General features: G+C 34.1%; 2 protein-coding genes across 2 annotated transcripts; both read left to right on the top strand.

Annotated features, from left to right (window-relative positions):
• Nucleotides 1-1,027: 1,027 nt before the first annotated feature.
• On the top strand, nucleotides 1,028-4,725 carry OR10AG1 (olfactory receptor family 10 subfamily AG member 1). Its single transcript, XM_012746698.3, has 2 exons — nucleotides 1,028-1,046; nucleotides 3,776-4,725. Exons 1-2 carry the CDS (start codon nucleotides 1,028-1,030, stop codon nucleotides 4,723-4,725), a joined length of 969 nt encoding a protein of 322 aa, XP_012602152.2.
• Nucleotides 4,726-18,608: 13,883 nt separating this feature from the next.
• On the top strand, nucleotides 18,609-19,553 carry LOC105861309 (olfactory receptor 5I1). The gene has a single exon (XM_012746699.1). The coding sequence runs from the start codon at nucleotides 18,609-18,611 to the stop codon at nucleotides 19,551-19,553; it is 945 nt and encodes a 314-aa protein (XP_012602153.1).
• Nucleotides 19,554-25,254: the final 5,701 nt, after the last annotated feature.

Consider the following 25,254-nt stretch of genomic DNA (forward strand, 5'->3'; position numbering starts at 1 on the left):
TAATCATTTGTTATGAAAATTTTAATGTTTAAATTTAAATATAAATATATATTTGTTGTACCATGCTATTTTTCTTCTGAAACTTGCTTTAAAATATAGGTTGTATAATATGAGAATATTTAATTTTATCCTCCCTATTCACTCTCAGAACTGTCTGGAGTTGGGCAGTAAATAAACTGATGCTCTAACTGATGCCTGCAATTTTCAAGTGCTACTAGCTGGCCAGCTTTAGTTTGAAACAGAGAGGCATGGGTACTAGAATATTAAGGATTAAGTTTCAGAAAAGTTCGTCACAGGGAGTGTAGTGAAATAACTAGTCTAAAACTTTTTTAAATTCCAAAGAAAATGACGTACCCAAAGAAATCACAAGGTCAAGATTCAAGAGGCTTTAGCTGTTTGATCTATAAACAGGTTCTAGGGCCTCAGCTTTGCTCCACCATTAAGTGAGATGTAAAAGCTGGGCAGCATGCAAGGAGGATCTGCTTGTCGAAATCTCCCTCAGATGAGACGAAGAAAGAAGATAAAGTTAAGAATGAAGCCAACTTACAAAGCAAACAAATTAACAAAGGAATTTCTTTATATCCAGGGTGTCCTTAAGATTCTATCTAGATGATTAGTGACGGCTATGTCTCTCTAAAGCAAAGGGGAGAGTCTAATTTCTCTGTATACTGAGTGTGAGATGGAAGAAAATTTTCCTTTTCTTTTCATTGGTCCCCGAATCTAAAAGGGGCCACCAGTACCTAGTGTAGAAAAATGTGCTATAATCAAATATCATAAATTTTCTGGGACTGAACTTTATGGAGTTGGAGAAATATATAGTGAACCACAGTGAGTGAACAAAATTGAGGACTGTGGGGGAATCTGGCTTGATGTTCTCCAAATACATAAATACATTTCTGCTTTTTTGACATACGGTAAAATAACATTCCCTAGCCCTCACATTTTTAAGTAAGACCATGTGATTAGTTTCTACAATACTGTATTGTAGAAATCACATGTCTATTATGTGTTGATGATCTTACAGTAGATGTTCTTCCTTATGTTCTGTCTTTAATTCTCAGCTTTCTGAGTGCTAGTTGTGTGATATGGGACTACAAAGATGATCTAGAGATCAGTGGGACTATGAGATGGAAGGAGCTATAGTTTCCTAATTACTAATCACACAATTGACCTGTTATATAAGATACGTCTGCATTCTGCTAAAGCATTGATATATCTGAGGTCTTGTTTCAGGTTTTAGCTTTTTCCAGGTGATTGTAGTACTTAAATGAGTAATGAAATATTCAACTCTCCTTTTCAATGATAAGATAGGGATTACATCAGTTTACCCCATTGGAGGATTACATTCAACTTGCCCCAGCCTTTATGTAATTGATAAGTTTGTAGCAAATCATGTGTGCAGTTTTCATTTGTAGAAATAAGTGGAAAAAGCCTCATTTGAGAATATGACATTGGTGATGATAAAGAGTACAGAGGGCCAATAAATGAGATGCATGCCCTAGTAAAGAGAAACAGATTTAAAATACATAAAAAAGGAATACGTTTTTGGAAACACACTGTGAAATAGCCATCGAATCCTAGACTGGAAGAAACAAATGTAATTAAACACAGTTGATTTTGGGTTCACTACTTCATGTCTGAGAATCTTCTCTTCATACATTCCTGAAAGTAGTTAAAATAGGAAAAGGATTTGGAGAGGGCAGTTTATGTTTCTCATTCTTTCTTAAGTAATCTCATTTAAAATATATTTTTTTCTTTGAGGCAACTTACATTTCCAATCAGCTAGATGTTTTCCCAGATGCCTAAGTAGATAACATAATTTGAAAAAAGAAATCTATATTTTTGTCAGCAGACCTGACATTCTTTAATGTCCACAAAAGTTAACCTAGGAGTAGAATTTTCCACCTCTGAACAGGGATCTCAGCACTCAATATATTGAGGATACTAAGCATAGTATGTTTATTTGACAAAGCACATGACACGTTTCTAAAGATCTGGGTAATCTGGATTTAGATGAAATATGGAAATAAAAATAAGGAAAGCAAATTCAAATCAAATATTAAGAGCTGCAAATACAATAGCTAGAAAGATTTTAACTTTTTTCTTGAAAATAATACTAGACAATTAAGTTGTATTTAATTGACTCCCTGCATCATAAGGGCACTTCATGCCATTGAGGGCTGAATAGGAGGGCAAATCTGTCCTAAGTGTAAGTTTTGAAAATGAGCCAGAATTTCTGGAAAGCAGAAGCAGCCTTCTAAAAGTTAAATCGCTACACAAGAGAAGATGTTCCCCAGGGTGAATGCGACTATTCCTATTTAAAAGCAGTTGCTGTTTGAAGCAAGTTAGACTATTGCAGAATTCGAGTGACTTCTGAAAAAAAGAGTTGAAAAAGTTTGTAATTTAAAAATCACTTACACTCTTATGTACGGCTTCATGCAAATCTATAAAGGTAAGCTATAATTGTGTTGATAAACTATTTTATTTAAGGACAGTTTTAAGTTTGAGGATCAAGATTCAACTAATAAAATAAAAAAAATATGAAACTATGAGATCTTTATCTGAAAAAATTAATTTATAAGTCATGTAGCTCTTAACTTTATCATAAAGTTAAATAAAGTTAGGTATAAGTCAAATAATAATAACATAAATATGTAAATATGAAAGAATATTTGATCACTTTTATTTATCAATGTATTAAGTCAAAAGCATCAGCTGATGGAGCTAGAAGGTATACAGGTGTGGTATATTCGAGGAGATAGAAAAATACATAAACATTTGCTACATAAAGTTAAAGAACAAACATTAAGAAGGTTGCAATGGGAATTATCAAGTAGTGCTAACTTCTTCATATTGGATGACATTAATATGAAATGAAGCAAGACAGTGTGTTTTTGTTTTGTTTTATATTTTGGTCCCATTCATATGTCCTGGCCATTTCCATGGCCAGGGTAAACAATAGATAGGTTTAATGAAAATTACATTTTTATAAGGCAACCTTATAGAGGAAAAATAGAGAAAGAGAGTTGCATTTGGTTGCAAGAGAATTATATGAGAATGAAGACTCTCACTTAGATAAGGAGGGAAATATGAAGAACTATGAAGAGGAATTAATTCAGTTAAAAAGTTAATATTTAGCATACACTGGATGGGGCACTAATAGGGAAAGTTAATGAATAGAACTCTGGTATTAATGTTCTTTATATTTAGCATAAATTATGAGAGATATGTAAAATAGAATAAGAATGGATACATTTATTCCTTCAGTAACAAAGAAACAGTTTAAGAAAATGTATTTTCATTGGTGTATGAAAGGGAGGACTTAAAGTTTATTATGAATAAGAATTAAAAGATTCAAGGGAAAAGTTTTGAATAAAAAAAAGTGGAATATGGTTACCAATACAAAGAAAAATGTTAATCCTAGACAAAATAATGGAAAAATCCTGTATCATAATTACACTCTTAAGAGTGAAAAAATAAGACCTTATTTCTCAACAATATTCTCTAAATAACAATGCACACTTCTCAATACCTCTAATATTACATTCCAGTCTAATAAAACATACTAGGATTTATTTCTTGAATCAATTTTAACTGCAAATCAGTTAATTTCTGAAGTTTTGAATCTCATTTCCTAAAAACAGAGAAAGGTAGTGGTGTAAATAGTTTAAGAGTTTATATAAGTATATCCATGAATTTCATCCAGTTAACATAAGAGGGAAATGTGGTTTGAAATGTGAATTAATTAACCATTTTGAATTTACAATATCTGCAGATGGAGATCAAGTTAAAACAGAAAAATCAAATACCACTGTGGTAATGGAATTTGTTCTTCTTGGGTTTTCTGATATGCCCAAACTCCAGTGGATTCTTTTTGTGATATTTTTACTTATATATTTGACTATCCTGATGTGCAACAGTGTCATAATACTAATAACACGAATTGACCCTGCTCTCCAGAACCCCATGTATTTTTTTCTTGGCAATTTTTCATTTCTGGAAATCTGTTATGTAACAGTCACTATCCCAAGAATGCTCACGGATCTTTGGACTCGGAAAGGAAATATTTCTTTGTTGGCCTGTGCTACGCAAATGTGTTTTGTTCTCATGCTTGGAGGCACAGAGTGCCTCCTCCTGGCGGCGATGGCATATGACCGCTATGCGGCCATTTGTAACCCTCTGCACTATTCTCTGGTAATGAACAACAAGGTCTGTAGTCAGCTGGTAGCTGCCTCCTGGATCAGCGGAATTCCTGTAGTAATTGGGCAAACATGCCAGATTTTCTTTTTGCCGTTTTGTGGGTCTAACACAATTAATCACTTCTTTTGTGACCTCCCCCCAGTACTCAAGCTTGCTTGTGGAGACACATTTGTGAATGAAATAGCAGTCTATGTAGTTGCAGTAGTGTTTATCATGGTTCCATTTCTGTTGATTGTTGTCTCCTACAGCAAAATTATCTCCAACATTCTGAAATTGTCAACAGCCAATGGAAGGGCTAAAGCCTTCTCCACCTGCTCTTCTCACCTGATAGTTGTAGTCTTATTCTATGGAACAGCTACTATCACTTATTTACAACCCAAACCAAATGAGTTTCAAAGAATGGGGAAACTGATTTCTCTTTTCTATACTGTTTTAATCCCAATGTTGAATCCCATTATATATACTCTGAGGAACAAAGATATCATGGTGGCACTGAGAAAACTACTAGGTAAGTTATTAACATGAAGCAAAAACTTGAAATTACAGAAATGATTTGTTTATAGGTTTGTCATGTAGCTTTCATGGGGGTGGGAACATTGTTAGCTTTGTTCATTGTTCTTAAATAATGATCATTGGAATTATGATAACAACCTCACATTTTGTCAAGAGGCCTTTATTTCATAGAGGTAAAGGCTTCTGTGTGATCAGAGTACAAATTAACTCAATTGCAAAGGTCTCATTTTGAGAATCAATGGCTAGCTATTGATTTAAGAGACTACCTGAGTAATACAATGAAAGATAACTGACTATGTGATGTAACCAAGTATTACATGTTTTGGGATAAATTTTCCTTAACTATATTATTCTCTCAGATGGACTTCATGCCTTTCTCTGACTCTATGGTTGGATTTAACCAATGAGGAAAAGGAAAAGTAGCTTAAATGGGATTTGGGGTTCCCTGCATTTCTACTTGCTTCTATCTCTTGCCTCTGTCCATGTCCTTTCATTTATTTATTTATTTGAGATAGAGTCTCCCTCTGTTGCCTGGGCTAGAGTGCCATGGTGACAGCCTAGTTCACAGCAACCTCAAACTCCTGGACTCAGCGATCCTTCTGCTTCAGCCTCCCAAATAGCTGGGACTACAGGCATGCACCACTATGCCTTGCTAATTTTTTCTATATATTTTTAGTTATTCAGATAATTTATTTCTATTTTTTAGTAGAGATGGGGTCTCTTGCTCAGGCTGCTCTCCAACTCCTGACCTCGAGCGATCCTCCCGTCTGAGCCTCCCAGAGTGCTAGGATTACAGGCCTGAGCCACTGTGCCGGGACTCCATGTTCTTTTAAAACTAAAAATCCTGAGGGTGTTTACTGTATTGCTGCATACCTCACTGTTCTCTGGTCACACCATTTGTAGCTTTAGTCATATCTATTTAATATTGGAAGCTTCTGGATTTTCCCATGTTCAGTGGTTTGAATATTGGCCTCTCAATGTATATCTTCATCCAGAACCTGCAAATATGGCCTAATCTGGAATAAAGGACTTCGTAGCTATAGTTAAGTATTTTGAAATGAAGTCACCATGGTATAGGGTGCATACAAAATCCAATGACAAATATTTGTCATTTATAAGTGACAAAGAGACAGAAAAAGTTTAGAAAACAGACACAGAGGAATAGAGAAGAATGTCATTGAAGGGGAACACAGAGACTGAAGTGATTCATCCACAAACTGAAGAAGGCCAAGAGTCACCAATAGCAAAAAGAAACAAGGAATGACTTTTCCTTAGAACCTTTGGAGGGAGTGAGGTCCTGCCCACATGGTGATTTTGGACATTGGCCACAAGGACTGGCAAATTGTCTTCTCATTAATGTTCTTTTATTTGAATCGTCTGGAATGAATTCGGTATCCCACCAGGCCCAGGCTGTTATACCATTCCACCCTGCCTTAAATTATTGTATCCATTTTGGACAGTATTTGACATTTTTTTTAAAGAAAAAATAAAATTACATTATTTTTATTTTATAAGCTGAATTAATGAAATTTTATCTTATTGAAATACTATTTCCCCAATAGTTATTACAGACTGTTGAGAGTTAGACATGAGAACCCCAGGAGTGGGATAGGACTTTGCCAAAGAGCAACCTATGGATGTGTCAGTGCACTGAGCAAAGAGCTGCTCAACCTTGAGGGGGACATTCCACCTATCAAGGATGTCTGCAAAGGGATCCCACCTTAGAACCTGAGGGCCACAGCCTGTATGTCTACAAATAGACCTCTGAAGGTGGAGAGAATGATCAAAGTATATCAGCCAAGCAGATAAGAGCAGTTTGCTATTCTAAGCCTTAGGCAATGTTCCTGTCTTTGTCCTGAGTTCACACCTCAGTAAATGAGGAACTAGATAAAGATAAAAAGAAGAGGGGGGAGGGGGACGGGTATATACATACATAATGAGTGAGATGTGCACCATCTGGGGGATGGTCATGCTGGAGACTTAGACTTGTGGGGGGAGGGGGAGAATGGGCATTTATTGAAACCTTAAAATCTGTACCCCCATAATATGCCAAAAAAAAAAAAAAGATAAAAAGAAGAATGTGGTCTTTTTGTTCTCATTTAGATTATATGCTGAGCTTTTCACGCGAAATCATTGTAATCTAAGAGAAAAAGAGAATAAAAACGGGTGCTAGACTTCAGTCTGTACCACCTTGCTCATGGGAATGCTGGTGGTCCCCTGATCTCTCCACACCCTTTCACCTTACTTTTTGTGTCTGTGTCTTTGTCTCTCCCATCTCTTGCAATACACACTGCCTGGGGACCCATCATGAACCCCCGATAACAGACATGTTTTTCAAAAATTTTTATAAAGCTTTTTTTAATAACATAAGAGAAAATTGGAAACAAAGGGAAGGCACTCTCAGAATATATGACAAACACTAAAGTATATCTACACCATGTAATAGGGCATGACCACTCAAGAAAATGTTATAGAGCAGCTCCACTGATGAAATTCCTACTTTCCTAATATGTAAGAAACAATATAAATGTAAAGGTATTTATAAAACATAACACTATTTTTGTAAAACCAAGAACGATACTACTTCACAATTTTATATAACATTTTCATGTGCATGTTAGTAGTAGGTGGTTTGTAAAATGTATTAATGGTACCTGAGAAGATGTGGATTAGAAAAGAACATTTGTTTCCTTATAGTGGCAGGATTTCATAAGATTTCTGTTTTATTTCATTGTGTTTTTATTTATAGTTTATATTTACTACATCAAGAATATAACAGGTAGATCCCAAGAAATAATATTTTTATTTGGAAAATGTAAAACTACATAGGAAAGAAAATGTTTTTGTTTTTCCCTTTCTTATTGCTGCTAAATGTCTTAAAGAATATTTAGCATCATGTAGGTAAATTTCTATATCAGCCAAATCATATTTGATTTTTAAAATAAAGAATAGATTCATGAGATAAAAGGAATCAGAAAATGTAACATTTAGGGTCATTCTTTGGAAAAATGACAAAAAAGCACATAACAATAGTACCAAAGATAGACAAAGTTAAGATAATAGGAGTGGACATAGTTAAAATTAAATGACTAACAGTGAGCATTGAATAATGATAAATGAAACAATGCAGAAAATAAAAAAGGCTAAAAATATGAACAAGTATTGAATAATGAAAGGATTCTTAGTACTTAGCAAATCAAATAAATAATAAGCAAAATAAAAATTTATGCATATATTGACAAATATGATTTTTCAGCTTTTACCAAATAAAAAAGATAAAAATGAATGTACATGATTATCAAAAATCATGTAAGTGGTATACTTACACATTGGGCATTTGTCTTTTTTCCAATACCAAAATACATGTAAAACTTTTTGTTCCTGTACTTGCTCGTAACGGTAATTTAAACAAATTCCAAAAATAAAAAAACGAAAAAGATAGCAAAATTTAAATACTTTCAAAAACAAAATAAAAATGTGGGAACTTAAAGAACTTAGGAAATAAGACTTATTAATTGAAATAAATTAAAATAATACAAATCCATTTATACTTAATGATAATGAAATAGGTAAGTTAATTTTTTGAGAACCTACCATCTTAATCCAATTAAGGAAATATATATCTCTAAATATTGTCAAATTATTAATCAAATAATTCCTATCCATATGTATTATTAAACCTAAAGAAAAATAAAGATAGTTGCAATGTTTTCTCTAATTTATTTGAAAGGATTCACTAGAGTACACAGTATTTACTCACACAAAGGTTTTATTTAAAGTAAAAAACAAACAAACAAAAAAAAACATGGTTTATGAGAAAAAAAAATTGCAAACAAGCATTGGAGATCTGAGAGGTACTCAGCAACAGGAAATTCCTATCTAAGGCCTTGTTTTCTCCTTATACACAACTGTGCTTTGATGGACTCTGCAAAAAATCTAGACTTCTGGAGAGCTCAGGGACTAAAAGAAATTGAAATGGGATATAAATTTCCCGGGTCCTATTATCAAGTCAGACTGTCAAATACATTAGGACAGTTGCACATCTATTATATAGGTACACATCTATTAATATGAAGACAGTGCCTAGGGTTCCATAGTTGTTTTAGACCTTTCACAGTGTTTCATAAGGTCCCTGATCTTATATTAACTTATAGTAAAAATCTAGGCATCCAGGCATTCCTAGAGATAAAGACAGAGCTTTTCCAGGCCATGTTTAAATCAACTCTATCTCCACAATAATAATTATTAAATTTAATGCCTTTTAAGTGATTGCATTGCTTTTCTAACAGTGCATAACAAATGACTACAAACTTAAAAACTTAAGACAACACAAATTTATTATTTCATTGTTTCTGTAGGTCATAAGTCTGGGAAAGGGTGGCTGGTTTCTCAGGGTCTCAGAGAATCTCAAAGGCTGAGGTGTTATTAGCTGGGCCAAGTGATTGGAGGCTCTGCTGAAGCATGTCTGATTCTAAGCTCAGTTAGGTTGTTGACAGAATCCAGCTCCTTGAAGTTGTAGGACAGGTCCAATTTCCTAGTTGAATGTCGGCTGGGGCCAACACTTGGCTTCTAGAAGCCATCTGCATCCCATGCCTTCTTCTAGATCAGGCCCACGTAAGTAATCTTCATAAATCAATTGACATTAGATTTTAGGTATATGTGCAAAGTGCTTTTATAGCAAGGGCTAGAAGATTAATGTTTGATTGAACAACTAGCAAAAGTTTCATGTATAGGAGAGAGTAGAAATCTTTGGGCCATCTTAGTATGGATTGGTTTCCCTTGCTCATTCTTGAACTTGTCATGTTATGCCGGACTTACTGAAGTCAGAGTTGTAACCAGAGTGGTGGCATTTACAAGAAAAACCTAAGTTTTCACCACATTGTGGACTAGTCTCTGCATAAATCACCAGTGACTTGGGATGCTTACGAAAAATGTAGTATCTCTTATCTAGAAAACATCTTATCTGGAAAACATCTCCAAATGTTTTGCCCCAAAACCACAGTGTATATTCTTGTTGCTTTTTCCTTTTATTTGTTGAATGACTATAGGCTTAAATTTTTAGATGTACACATATACTTTGGGGTTGCCTCTTTATGATTTAAAGATTAATCTACAGTTAATCTAAGGAAAGATTATAGAACTTTCACAGAAGTGTTTCTATACTCACTGTTCCAAATATTGCACAGCACATACAGGTGGCAATAAGAAAGAGATCTGTGTTACAATATAGGCTGTAAACATCACATTTAAGTGTCAAAATGTTGAAACATGTCTTTCTATAATTGAGACCAATTAAAGGGTACTCTTTCTTACAGCTTTTACTCAAATTTATTATGCATTTTAAAAAAGAAAAAAGTATGAGAATTAGAATGAAATAAGTGAATATTATTACTGACAAAAGAGATAAACATATATATATATATATAAATTCAAGAATCTAAACATTATTAGAGTTAATTAATGAGTATAATGTTTGTTGGAGACAGACTCATAGAAAATAATAAGTTTATTTTCATATAAAAGAAGGAAATGGAATATGATTTTAAAATATTATATAAAATATGATCAAAAATAGCAAATTATTAAGAATAATTTTTACTGAAAAATTTAGGAAGTCTATCCAGTAAATCATAAAATAATTTGAGAGAAATTTAAGTGAAAGTAAATATATTCCTACAAAACATGCTCATGTATTGGAAACTCAATATTGAAAAGCTGTCAATTTTCCCCAATGTGAGCCACAAATTGAAAGAAACAGGATGCAATTATGTGTGGGTGTTTGTGTGTGCACACACTGCTCTAACATTGTTGTGGAAAAGAAGACAGCCAATAGTAGCCAAGGCCTTTTGAAGAATTGTAAAGTGGGAGGAGTCACTCTCCTGGACATCAAGACTTATTTTATTGCTTGAGAAATTCAGACAGTGTGGTATGATTCAACAATAGATTAAGGGACCAATAACAAATAATACACATGCCCAGAACATGGACACATTTGAATATGAAAAAGGTAACACTACAGAATACTATAGAAGAGATGCTCTTTTGATAAATTTCACTAATTTAATTGAATATGTACGTGTAGAACACAAGAGAGAGTGAAAATGTGATCCTTACATCAAAACATTTGTAAAAACAATAATTTCAGGGAGTTTGTAAAGCTAAATATGAAATGCAACACATTAAATATTTTTCATAGATAATGTATATTATCTTTATAATTTTGGTAAGGGAAATATTTTAATACAATTATTAGCTATCATGGAAACATTGATATAAGTTAAATTTCACTGATTAAGAAGTGATCTTTCTACAAAGAAGCCATCACAAGTAAAATTTTTCAGTTTAAGGCATTTAAATTCACCCTACATAATCAAAAACACAGAAACTCAGAAGAAAGGTTGATAAGAGACTTGAAGGGGCATATCATAATTGGCCAGAAAATGAAGAACATAATTTATTAATAACAAGAAAAATGAAAATTAAAACCAAATGAGGTTCAGGAAAACCCATCAGAAAGAAAAAAATTGAAGAAGAAAAAGGAGGAGGAGGAGGAGGAGGAGGAGGAGGAGAAGAAGAAGAGGAAGAAGAAGAAGAAGAAGAAGAAGAAGAAGAAGAAGAAGAAGAAGAAGAAGAAGAAGAAGAAGAAGAAGAAGAAGAAGAAGAGGAGGAGGAGGAGCAGGAGGAGGAGGAGGAGGAGGAGAAAGAAAAAGAGGAAGAAGAAGAATTGACCACATTACATGTATAAACAATGTGGAACAATGGGGACTCTCATCCTGTGCTGGCATGTAAATTGTTACACCACTTTACCAAACAGTCTGTACTCATCTAGAGAATCTATTAGGTATATATCCAGCAGAAATGTGTGCATAGCATGGCAAGGAATGTTCATCTTAGCATGATTCACAGCAGCAAACACTTATCAATTTACAATGGAAAAATAATTTTCATAGTATCACAAGAGGGAAAACCAGAAAATGACCAAGATGAACAAACATGATCAAGTACTACATGAATAAAGCATATTTTTGAGCAAAGGAAGCTATAATCATACTGTATATTTCCACTTAGATAAACTTAAAAATCAGGTATGCCTGCTAACTATATGTACATTTATTCATAAATACATAATTATATATATTTATAATTTTATTGTTTTTCATTTTTTACTTCAGAATATTATGGGGGTACAAATGTTTAGGTTACATATATTGCCTTTGCTCTGCCCAAGTCAGAGCTACAATTGTTCCCATCCCCCAGACACTCATTAGGTGTTAATACACCCATCCCCTCCACCCCCTTCCCACCAGCCCAACACCCAGTGAATGTTAATACCATATGTGTGCATATGTGTTGATCAATTAGTACCAATTTGATGGTAAGTATCTGTGGTGCTTGTTTTTCCATTCTTGTGGTACTTCACTTAGTAGAATGGGCTCAAGCTCTATCCAAAATACAAAAGGTGCTATTTTGCAGCTGAGTAGAACTCCATGGTATACATATACCACATTTTATTAATCCACTCATGTATTGATGGGCATGTGGGTTGTTTCCACATCTTTGAAACTGTGAATTTTTCTGCTATAAACATTCAAGTGCAAGTATAGTTTTCACAACATGTACGTTTTTTCTTTGGATAGATGCCCAGTAATGAGATTGCTGGATCAAATGGTAGGTATACTTTTAGTTCTTGGAGGAATGTCTATGCTATTTTCCATAGAGATTGCATTAGTTTGTAGTCCCACCAACAGTGCATAAGTGTTCCTCTCTCACTGAATCCACACCAGCATTTGTTGTTTGGGCACTTTTTGTTAAAAGCCATTTTCCCTGGGGTTAGGTGATATCTCATTGTGGTTTTGATTTGTATTTCTCTGATGATCAGTGATGTTGAGTATTTTTTCATATGTTTATTAGCCATTAGTCTATCTTCATTTGAAAAGCTTTTGTTCATATCTTTTGCCCAGTTTTTAATGGGGTGGTTTGATTTCTTCTTGCTGATTTGTTTGAGTTCTTTATAGATTCTGGTTATTGGCACTTTATCAGATGCACAGATAGGATATGAATATTTGTTCCTATTCTGTAGTTTGTCTATTTTCTCTGTTGACTGTTTCCTTGGCTGTTCAGAAGATTTTTAATTTCATCAAGCCCCATTTATCTATTTTTTATTACTGATATTGCCCTTGGGATCTTCTTCATAAATTCGTTTCCTATGCCAATATCTAGTAGAGTCTTTTCAACATTTTCTTCTAAGATTCTTATGATTTCATATCTTAGATTTAAGTCTGTTATTCATCTTGAATTAATTTTTGTGAGTGGCAAGAGATATGGATCATGTTTAAATCTTCTACATGTGGCTATCCAATTTTCTCAGCACCACTTATTAATTAGGGATTCTTTTCCCCAGTATATTTTGCTGTCTACTTTGTCAAAGATCAAACAGCAGTTTGTGGAAGCCTGTATATCTGGGTTCTCTGTTCTGTTCCATTCGTCTATGTCTCTATTTTAGTGCAAGTACCATACTGTTTTAGCTTCTGTAGCCTTGTAATATAGCTTAAAGTCTAGTAAAGTGGTGTATCCAGATTTATTCATTTTGCTTAAGGTTGCTTTGGCTATTTGGGCTCTTTTCTGCTTCCAAACAAAACATAGAATTATTTTTTCTAGATCTGCAACAAATGACCTTGGTAATTTTGATGAGGACTGTAATGAATCTGTAAATTACTTTTGGTCATATGGACATTTTAACAATGTTGATTCTGCTGATCCATGAGGATAATATGTTTTTCCATTTGTTTACATCATCTACAATTTCCTTCCTAGTTATTTGTAGAGATCTTTAACTTCCTTGGTTAAATATATTCCTAGGTATTTTATTTTCTTTGTAGCTATGTGAAAGGCATTAAGTCTTTGATTTGATTCTAAGCTTGACTGTTGTTGGTATATAGGAATGCTACTGATTTGTATACGTTGATTTTGTAGCCTACGACTTTGCTGAGTTTTTTTTTTTTTTTATCAATTTTAGGAGTCTCTTGGCAGAATCTTTGCGGTTTTGTAGACATAAGATCATATTATCAGCAAAGAGTGATACTTTGATCTCTTTCTCCATTTGGATACCCTTGATTTCTTTTTCTTTTCTGATTTCTCTGATTATGGCTTCCAGTCCTATATTGAATAGAAGTGGTGACAGCAGGTATGCTTGTCTTGTTCCAGTTATGAGTGGGAATGCTTTCAACTTTTCCCCATTCAGTATGATGTTGGCTGTGGGTTTGTTGTAAATGGCTTTTATAATTTTGAGATATGTTCCACCTATGCCTATTTTGTTAGGAGTTTTTATTATAAAAATGTACTGAGTGTTTCTTAAATTTTATTTTGACTTGTTTGCTATTAGTGTATAGAAATCCAGGGTATTTTTTTATTTATCTTCTGTACTATAACCCATCTACAATCATTTATTAATTCTAACACAACTTTTTAGCATACTTGGGATTTTCTATGGAGATAATTTTGTCATGTTTGATGCTGTTGTCTTTTGCTTCTTCATTTTCATTTTGTAAGCCTTTATTTGTCTTTCTTGCCTAACTGGACTCGTTTAGACCTCTATTATATTGTTGAATATCAGTGGTGTTAGTGGATATCCTTGTTTCTTTATGATCTTATTGGGGGAAGTTCAATATTTCATCATTAAGTATGAAGCTAGTGGTAGACTTTTTAGAGATATTGACCAACAGAATTTAGAGAGGCTCCATAGTCTCCACTTTCTGGCATTCACACTTTGTATAATTTCCTTCCCTTGAGTGTGGGAAGGAACTGTGAGTTACTTCTAACCAATGGAATATAGATAGAGTGATGTGTTATGTGCAATTTTGTGTAAATATTTGTGTTACATGCGATTATAACAAATCTGGTTAGAAAATTATCATTCTTGCTGTCTTTGATACAGCAGGGGGTGTTTTGGGAAGCACATGTAGCAAAAAATTATAAATGACCTCTAAGAACTGATAGAAACTTTCAAACAACACCCACAAAGTAATACATTCTGGCAAAATCCTGAGTAATCTTAGAAGTAGGTTTTTTTCCCCAGTCAAGCATTCAGATTAGATCCCAATGGATGAAACTTTGAATCCAGCATTATAGTGCAGCTAAAATATGTCTATAATCCTAAATCACTGCAAGTGTGAACACATAAAAGTATGCTATTATATCACTAATTTTGTGGTATCTTATTCTACAGCAGTAGATCAGTAATAGAGATTCTGGTACCTGAAGAAGTGCTGCTATAATAAAAACCTAAACAATGAAACAATTTCTTTGTAAGTGGACAGTGGATGGAGGCTAAAAAAGTTTCAGGGAGGGCCCAGAGAGTAGAGAAAAAGCCACAAAGAAATTATTCTCAGGTTTGAAAACTGGAGATTTGCCTACCGTATTTCATAATTGCAAAGGATTGGTGACTTCTTACATCTTCTATTTTAACATGTCTTGCTAACTGATCTTTTTTTCTTGGTGATTATGATGAAAAATACTGTAATGGTGGGCCAGAATGAAGCAAAGAACTGAGCATAGACTCTAGGAACTGAGGTCCAAGCAAGCTATCTCTCATGCACAATGGATATGAGAGTATTCAACTTGGTGATTACAATCTGTGTTTACTTTGGGATGGCCTTACTATTATCTTGATACTCTTTAGTACAAAAGGCTCCTTCTATTTTGTCAGAAAACACTTGCTGATACTAGTTCTACAGAAGTCTCCACAGGAATTACTTTTCAATGCTACAAAGATAATTTAACAATTATCAGTACTGGTAATAAAAATGAAAATTTTTGAGCTTCTATGTGGCTTTTGAAGTAATTTAAATGGTAATAGTTACATTTTTAAGTATTTGAATAATTTGCAAAGAGTCTACATAATAAAGTGGGTCTTCTGTAGGCTTTGAAGTGTTATTAAAAAAAACAATCCAAATATCACTGAGATTAAAAATCACCTCTTCAAATTAACACAAAAGTATTATCATTAAAATTACCAATGTGTTCTTAGAAAAAAATATTCACATTGGCAATTATCCTCTTAATTATTCCCTAGGAGAGGAGCCCCTTGGAAATTAGCATGTTTGGAATTCATTAATCACTACCTCACCAATGACTTAAAAATGCATGTAAAAATCCCTTGATTTTATTGGTGAAATTATTCATCTAGGCAATTGGAAACAGTTCCTTCTTTGGTAAGTAACTTCTTCAGTTATTAGACTGGTAGTAATGTGCAAAAAAAAATCAACTTCTGCAGTCTGAGAGTATAAACCACTGATTTGTGTTCAAATGGTTGGGAAAGCCTAGTTATCACCCAGTATTGTGCTTACAAGGTAATCCTCCTTGAGTCATTCTTTCTTATGTAGCTTCTGCAAGGATCTGAAACACCTTTTGTTTAAATAGCTTTTTGTTACATATAAGAGAATTGAAGCATGACTACCTAGCTGATAATTTGCACTACCTATCTGATAACTTGAATTAATTTATTTCCTAACCTAAGATTATTTTGTCATATGTTTAATAAAAATTTAGTGAACCATAGTATTTCGATTAGATATTTTTGTTAATTCCCTTTAAAACAAGAATCAAAGGATCACTGTCTTTTTCTACCTCTAACCTCATGCCACTTGTCTCCCATTTAACATGCCACTAAATATAATTTTTAGACTACCCGAAGGAATGGTCAATGTGAATTTCCCAATAGTACACACCATGCTTTTTTGAGGAAATATGTGAGTTATTATTTTTACCATCTTCATGCCCGCTCTCATGGGTTTTGACTTCAAACACACCTGAATTTGAATCACAACTGCTAAGTCTCGGCTGTATGCCATTGGAATATTACTCTAAACATAAATGTTCTCACCCAAATTATAGAGTTAATAATATTATGTGAATCTGGTTTATGGACAGCCAATATGTAATGAGGCTTTGGAGTCACAATCTGTGTTTCCAATCCTGCTTTTATCATATTTTCATTATCTCAAATTCTTGGTTTCTTAGTTTCTCTCATTTTTAAGAAAAAGATAATAATGATAGAAACTCCATGGTAATTGTGTTAGTTAATTTGGTGACAGTTAAATGGTAAAGTGTTAAGAATATTGTTTTATACAGAATAAGCACCATTTAAGTAACACCTATTGTTAATACAATTTTGACAGCAAACTCTAGCATAAGTTAAGAATAAAAGTGAGCAGTGTAGAATTTGGTACTAGTTTTTGCTGTTTATAAAACACTACTATATTCTGTTTCTGGATACTCTCAAAAAAAAATAAATAAATAAAACACTACTATATGTCAATATCTCTAAATGGGAGCATAAATGGGGGAGAGAGAGAGAGAGAGAGAGAGAGAGAGATTTTCCTAATTTAATGAATACAGAAATCCACTATGATATTTGTTGTCATTGTTGTAGTATAGATTAAGATGATTTACATTACATTTTACAAGGTCACACAGCCCACATACAGCCAATATAGGACTCTAAATAAATTCTTGCTATCTCGAAAGCCGTATCTTACACTTTCTAAATACCTTGATTATTTTTAAAACAGACAAAATAAGAATAATTAACCATTGTCCTGCTATATTGCTGCATCCCATTTACATTATTTGAGGCATTAACATAGACAGCACTTTGAGCCAGTGATTAATCCTTCTGATTATCAATAGGCTTCTTTGTGCCTATGTCATGGGTGGTTTTACTGATTAAATGAAATAAACAAATAAGGCCCTCAGTACTTTCATAAAATTGTCATAATATTTATTACATAAATGAGGTAGTGACTCAGACATACTTTTAATTCTCTTCCTGGACCTTTCAAAATGAACCATAGGTATTGGATGCTTGTTTATTTGTTTTACATAGTTTCAAGTCCATCCTCCACGGCCAACATCCAATTCCTTGTACTTCAAAGTCAATTTAAAGTTCTTACGGAAATAATTTGAGAGCCCAAATATAAGAAATTTTATTTCTTATATTAAACTAACATAAAAGTAAATGCAGCTGTATTTTGTTGCTCATAACATTTAATCAAGGAAGATGCCATGTAGAATAATTTTATTTAATTGCAAGTTAACTTATAACTGAATATTTTTCTTATTGTACTCAATCAGTCCACTAATGTACACTGAGCATTTCCTAAGAGCCAAGGATTGAAATAATTGCTAGAAGGACAGAAACAAATAGCTAATTTTCTCAGAGTGGTTTAGATATGAATAAAATTTATAGAGTTACCCTAAGCTCTTTCATGTCAAAATATACTCAGAGCTGATATTTGCTGACATGTATTTTCATTTTACTAAAGCATGTGTTTTATATTGAAAAAAAAATAGCTAGCATATTTCATCATATCACTGTAATCACTCTGTCAAGAGAAATAACATATTAGCATATTTATCAAATTCTGGGCAGAAAAAACAAATTGTTCTAAAATTCTCATTTTTAGGATAACTCTATAAGTCAATTTATTTTAATAATTTACATATTTTTATGTTTTTATATGATCACCAGTCTGTTCATTAATTGAATACTTCCTTTAATACTCTGGGCCAGCTATTCTGAACTATTAAGAATACAAAGAGGTAAGCAAAATCAGATATGACTCTTGTACACAGGAAACTAATGGTACAACAGAAGATGTAGCCATTAATCAAGCAAGTAGTATAAAATATGCAAGCATGAAATACGATACTAAATTCTGAGATATAACACTCAGCATTTATATTTGAAAGAGGTTCAAGGTTCTTTTCCTTATTTGATTACTTGTTTTTTAAATAGAATGCCATCACCTTATGGATTTGTCTAATTATTTTTCTTTTTTCCAGTAATATAACATTTCAGGATGCTAAAATTCTCATAAAAAGAAACAACACAGAAGATGGAATTTGCAGAGGGAAACTACACCTTGGTGACTGAGTTTATTTTATTAGGGTTTCCAACTCGCCCTGAACTGCAGATTGTCCTATTCCTCGTGTTTCTGACATTGTATGGTATAATCCTAATTGGGAACATTGGGTTGATGCTGTTGATCAGGATTGATCCTCACCTTCAAACGCCCATGTACTTTTTCCTTAGCAACCTGTCCTTCGTAGACCTCTGTTACTCCTCAGTCATTGTTCCCAAAATGCTGGTCAATTTCCTCTCAGAGAACAAATCTATTTCCTATTATGGCTGTGCCTTACAGTTTTATTTTTTCTGTACTTTCGCAGATACAGAATCCTTTATCTTGGCTGCGATGGCCTATGATCGCTATGCCGCCATCTGTAACCCTTTACTGTATACAGTTGTGATGTCCCGGGGCATCTGCATACGGCTGATTGTCCTGTCCTATATTGGTGGCAACATGAGTTCCCTGGTTCACACCTCCTTTGCCTTTATTCTGAAATACTGTGACAAAAATGTGATTAATCATTTTTTCTGTGACCTCCCTCCCCTGCTTAAACTCTCCTGCACAGACACATCCATTAATGAGTGGCTCCTCTCCACCTATGGCAGCTCAGTGGAAATTATCTGCTTTATTATCATCATCATCTCCTACTTTTTCATTCTCCTCTCAGTCTTAAAGATCCGCTCAACCAGTGGGAGGAAGAAAACCTTCTCTACCTGCGCCTCTCACCTAACTTCTGTGGCCATCTATCAAGGGACACTTCTCTTCATTTACTCACGACCAAGCTACCTGTATTCTCCCAACACTGACAAAGTTATCTCCGTTTTCTACACTATTTTCATTCCAGTGCTGAATCCACTGATTTATAGTCTGAGAAATAAAGATGTAAAAGACGCAGCTAAGAAAGCTCTAAGATCAAAGGTAGGTTCCTCGTGACCTAACATTGTAAGATTCATCCAAGTTTACAATTGCAAACTTGGAACAATGTTATCAGCACACACACAGCCACTTACAGTAGACATTTTATCAAACACTTTTTAACACAGCCAAATGAATTTCATAATTTCAAGATATAAGTGAACATTAAAAATTTTCAAAAATGCTGATGCATAGTAATCACCCTACTATTCAATGATTACTAATTTGAGAATTCTGCTTTAATAGAATGTGTCATGCCATCCTAAGGGACATAGTAAAAACCTCAGAAAAGTGCGCATGTGTATGTGTGTCTGTGTGTGTGTATGATAGCTCATTTACATGTGTAGATTACTTGATACTGCATAAGACAAGAAGCCAGATTGCCTTGGTGTATATGCTAGGTCTGTATCTGGCTAATAAAGGAATAGAGAACCCAGAAATAAATCCATGTATCTGTGATCAGCTGCCTTTGAAAAAGGTGCCAAGAACACAAAATGGCGAAAGGACAGTCTCTTCGAATCATTTGAAACAACTGGATAACTACATGCAGAAGAATGAAAATTAGACCCTTATCTCACATCATATACAAAAATCTTCTCAAAAAGAGTTAAATATTTCAAGTCCCATAACTGGGACTTGAAATTGTACAACTACTAAAAGAAACAGAAATAAACCTTTTTGACATTGGTCTTGGCAAATATATATTTTGGATATTACCTCAAATGCACATAAAACAAAAGGATAAATAGAGAAATGGGATTTTATTGAACTAAGAAGCTTCTGCACAACAAAGAAAAAAGGAATGGTTTTAAGATATCAATATAACCTACAGAATGGGAGAAAATATTCTCAAACCATACATTTGATAACAGGTTAATATCCAAACTACATAAGGAATTCAAATAACTCAATAGAAATCAAATAACCTCATTAAAAACAGGAAAAGGATCTGAATAGGCATTTCTTGAAAAAAAAAAGACATGCTACTGTCTAACAAGTATGAGGGGAGTTCAAAATGATCATGTAAAAATGCATATTATGAAAAAACTATACATGGATATCAAAAAAATTTTTATACCAGAATGAACTTATACTAAGTAGTCATGACATATCAAAACAGGATCTAGTTTGAGGCACTAAGAAGAATAAGACATTAGTTTGAAAAGTGCACCAATTACATTAACATGAATTCTGCTAAAACTGAAGCAAGAACAAACATCAAATTTATGATGAAGCTTGAGTGGAATAATGGTGAAATCACTGATGCTTAATGAAGAGTTCATGGGGACAATTACCCAAAGAAGTCAGCAGTTTATAAATAGATAATTTATTTTAATAAGGGATAAGATAATGTTGAAAATGAAGCCATCACTAGCAGACCATCCACATACATTGTGAGAAAAAGATTCATCTTGCTCATGACATAATAGAAGACGAATGACAATTAACAGAAGAAATAATATAACCAACCCCATAAACATCTCAACTGGTTCAACTTACACAATTCTGACTGAAAAATTAAAAATTGAGTAAGCTTGATGGATCAAAATTCTTGTGCCCAGAACAGCTGCAGGAAAGAGTTGCAATGGAAATTTTAAACAAGTGGCATCAAGATCCTAAAGCATTTCTTCAAAGAATTGTAACAGGAGATGAAACATGGCTTTACCGGTACGACCCTGAAGACAACACACAGTCAAAGCAATGGCTACTAATAGCTAAAAGTGATACAGTCAAAGCAAAAATGGACCAGTCACAAGCAAAAGTCATGGCAACAGTTTTTTGGGGAAGCTCAAGGCATTTTAGTTGTTGACTTTCTAGAGGGCCAAAGAACAATAACATCTGCTTAGTATGACAGTGTTTTGAGAAAGTTAGCCAAACCTTTAGCAGAAAAATGTCCAGGAAACCTCCACCAGGGAGCCCTTCTCCACAAAAATGCTCCTGCTCAGACCTCTCAACAAAAAAGGGGGATTTTGTAAGAGTGTCAATGAAAATCATTAGGCATCCACCTTACTTTACTGATTTGGTTCCCTCTGACTCTTTTTGTTTCCTAATCTTAAAAATCTGTAAAGAGCACTAATTTTTCTTCAATTAAAGTAAAAAGGACAGCATTGACCTGGTTAAATTCCCAGGACCCTGAGTTCTTTAGGGATGCACTAAATGGCTGGTATCATTGCTTACAAATATGTCTTGAACTTCATGGAGCTTATGTTGAGAAGTAAAGTTTATATTTTTATTTTTAACTTTTAATTTCACTTGTCAATAAACCTTTTGAAGTCCCTTTAAAAAAACATAAAAATACATTAAAAAGTGTTCAATATTTCTAAATATCAGGGAGATGCAAGTTACAATGACAATGCAGTATCACCTTGTATCTGGAGAATTTAACTGCTATCTGTTGGGAAGAATTTGAGGAAGAAGAGAAAGTCAAATTTTAAGTAATTTCCCATTTACAAAGAAGTATACATAGCAATAGCAAACTAAAATTATTTTTAGAATAAAGTGGTACTCCTATTCTTAGAGTATTTATTACCCATGCAAAAATTCCTAAACAAATCACCCTTGCACATATGAGCTATATTAGAAAAAATTTCCCAAAAGTCAGTGTAGTTCTACTCTTTGAACTCTATTCTCCATATAAACAGCCTAAAATACTTAACAATAAATATTTAGTAGGCAATTACCTTTGCAAATCCTCACACTAGGGACTGCAGGAAATACAAAAAATAAACATTGATCTTATCAAAAGTTTTAAATGTAATAGATTCTTAATAGAATACAGTAAACACAATTCAGGAACGTACTAAGTATAGAGAATGTGATAGAGTCATGAAATCAATGAAATATGAGTGGTTGACATTGGGGAAAGGGAATATGACAATTCTTAGTGAAAAGTGTGGCTTTTAAAGTTTCTTTTGTTATTTTTTTTTATTGCAGCATATTTTGGAGGTACAAATGTTTAGGTTACATGCATTGCCTTTGCACCACCTGAGTCAGAGCTTCAAGTGTGTCATCTCCCAGACAGTGCACACTGCACCCATTAGGTGTGCATGTCCCCATGCTCTCCCTCCCCCCTCACCTGCCCAAAACCTGATGAATGTTACTACTATATGTGCACATAGTGTTGATTAGTTAATACCAATCTGATGGAGAGTACATGTGGTGCTTGTTTTAAAATTCTTGTGATACTTACTAAACTGGGCTCCAGCTCTATCTAGCATAATACAGGAGGTGCTAGATCACTATTGTTTTTTTGTGGCTGAGTAGAACTCCATGGTATACATATACCACATTTTATTAATCCACTAATGGATTGATGGCACTCGGGTTGTTTCCACATCTTTGCAATTGTGAATTATGCTGCTATAAACATTCGAGTGCAGATGTCTTTTTCATAGAATGTCTTTTGTTCCTTTGGATAGATACCAAGTAGTGGGATTGCTGGATCAAACAGTAGTTCTACTTTTAGATTTTTGAGGTATCTCCATATTACTTTCCACAGAGTCTGTACTAGTTTGCAGTCCTACCAGGAGTGTAGGAGTGTTCTTATCTCCCCATATCCACACTAACATTTATTATTCTGGGACTTTTTGATAGTCTATTTCTCACTGGAGATAAGTGATACCTCATTTTAGTTTTGATTTGCATTTCCCTGATGATTAGAGATGTTGAACATTTTTCATATGTTTTTTGGCCATTAGTTTATCTCCTTTTGAAAAGAAAGGTATTAGCAGGGTCTAAAACTCAAAATGCTTAGAGACCAGTGACAAGGGTAGGTGGAGCAGTTAAATTTCCCCTCCCTTGAATCTCAGACTGCTGGTGGGCACCTGAGCGGTTGGAGAGACCTACCAATACCAGCCCATAGATGGCTGCCTCCAGAGAGTGGTGAGCCTCTTGCCTATGAGGCACCAGGCTCCCAGATCCCTCTGGGCACCTCCTGGCTGGCAGACCCCAGCGGATCAGCAGTCACCATATTGCTTCTTTTTCCCCTCTCCATGGCTACGAGAGAGAGAGAGACAATTTAGCCACCACTGGGAGGCATCCACAGGGGACAAGACTTTTACTTTTGGGGCCCTACGGTGGACTGAGGGATACTCAGACTGTGAGCTCCCTACCCGCCAGCCTTCCCAAGTGCTGCTTGCCTGGTGACTCCAGAAGAATGGGACAAATCCCAAGGTGGAGAGACAGTGGTGATATATTTGTACAAAGGGATACTATACAACTATGAGAATGAATGTACTGCAACCACATGCAACAACTTAAATGGATTGCACGAATGTTGTTGAGTAACATTATATATACTGTAGGCATCCACTTACGTATGGTTCAAAAATATTAAACTAATCTATCGTGGTGAACGTCAAGAATGTAATTGCTCCTTGGGGGCAAGAGGGAGGTGACTGAGGAGGGGACATGCAGTAGGCTTTGGGAGATTCTGGTAATGTTTTGTTTCTTGGTCTGGGTCCTGTTTAAAGGAGTATTTTTAATTTTGTTTTTGAAAATTTGTCTAGTTGTATAATTATCATATAAGTATTCTTTCTATATACATCAAAAGGTTTTCTAAAAGCAAAGTCTGTTTACCATTAAATTGTAATAAGTTTCAGAATTTTATTATAATTTTTATTTTGAGTATTCCTTGTATACAATAGAGTTCAGTGTATTTTTGTGAAATAAATGGTACAACTTTCATAGCATATTTCAGTGAATATTCCTTTTGTTATTAAAATTGTTTTTTAATAAAACAAAGATGTTTTAATCAACCTGTAAGCACTTTTAGTATTTTTTTCCTGAAAAAGGGAAGCTTAGTGAATCTTATTCTCTTCGTAACCAGCACCATGCATTGAACTTATTCATAATGGTCCATGATTTAGCGTCAGACAACAATTTTCTGATGGAAGGAGCTAATAAGCAGATAGTTGCCTATACAATATTATGTTTAGGGGTGCCTGTGAAATATGTGATACAGTGGCCCTTTGCATCCCAAAGTTAATAATATTGAAGTGTCCAGTGAAGAAAAAATAAAACAGAGCATGTTTTAATCTGGCAGCTTTTCCTATAGCTCCTTTTTGTTCTCAGTCACCGATGAAATCTTGTTTGTGAATTTGACTTCAATGTAAACACATTATAACATTCCATAAGAGTAACATTCCAAGATAGCTATTTTTTCAAAGATAGAGTTGTTTGTTTTTTTTTTTTTCTCATAACACTGTATTCAGAAAGTTATTGAGAGCAGGTGCGTCGAATTCAGACAAACTTAATGCCTACGAGACTCCAGAAGTTTACTGATTACTTTTGGATCTCACTTTTGTTATCTGTATAAAGAGTTACTAGAGATAGAAACTCAAGATGTTTGAAATATATGATAATATATATATGGAGATTAAATGTATGAGAAGCATATGATATTTTGTAAGATATCCACAGTAACCCATATTTAAATTCCCACCTTTTGCCCCCACAAGTCCAGTGCTGAATAAAGTGGTGCTTAAAAAGCACGTTTTTGGAAGGGAGAGTAGAGGCATTTTTTTATGGTCAGAACAATGTGAATGCAAGGATTTAGTTCTCTGCCCCATGCAGTCAGAGACTAAGATGGTGGACCAGGATTGGGGAAGAGGGGAGCATGGCATTGGTGCCTGTATGGGAGACACTGGAGTAGCCATGAAATTTACACTCCCAATACCTTCCAATTATCAAAGGATGGCCACGAGGAATAGTACAAAAA

Source organism: Microcebus murinus, chromosome 4 (genome assembly GCF_040939455.1).
Source record: "Microcebus murinus isolate Inina chromosome 4, M.murinus_Inina_mat1.0, whole genome shotgun sequence".
In the NCBI taxonomy this organism is placed as follows: Eukaryota; Metazoa; Chordata; class Mammalia; order Primates; family Cheirogaleidae; genus Microcebus; species Microcebus murinus.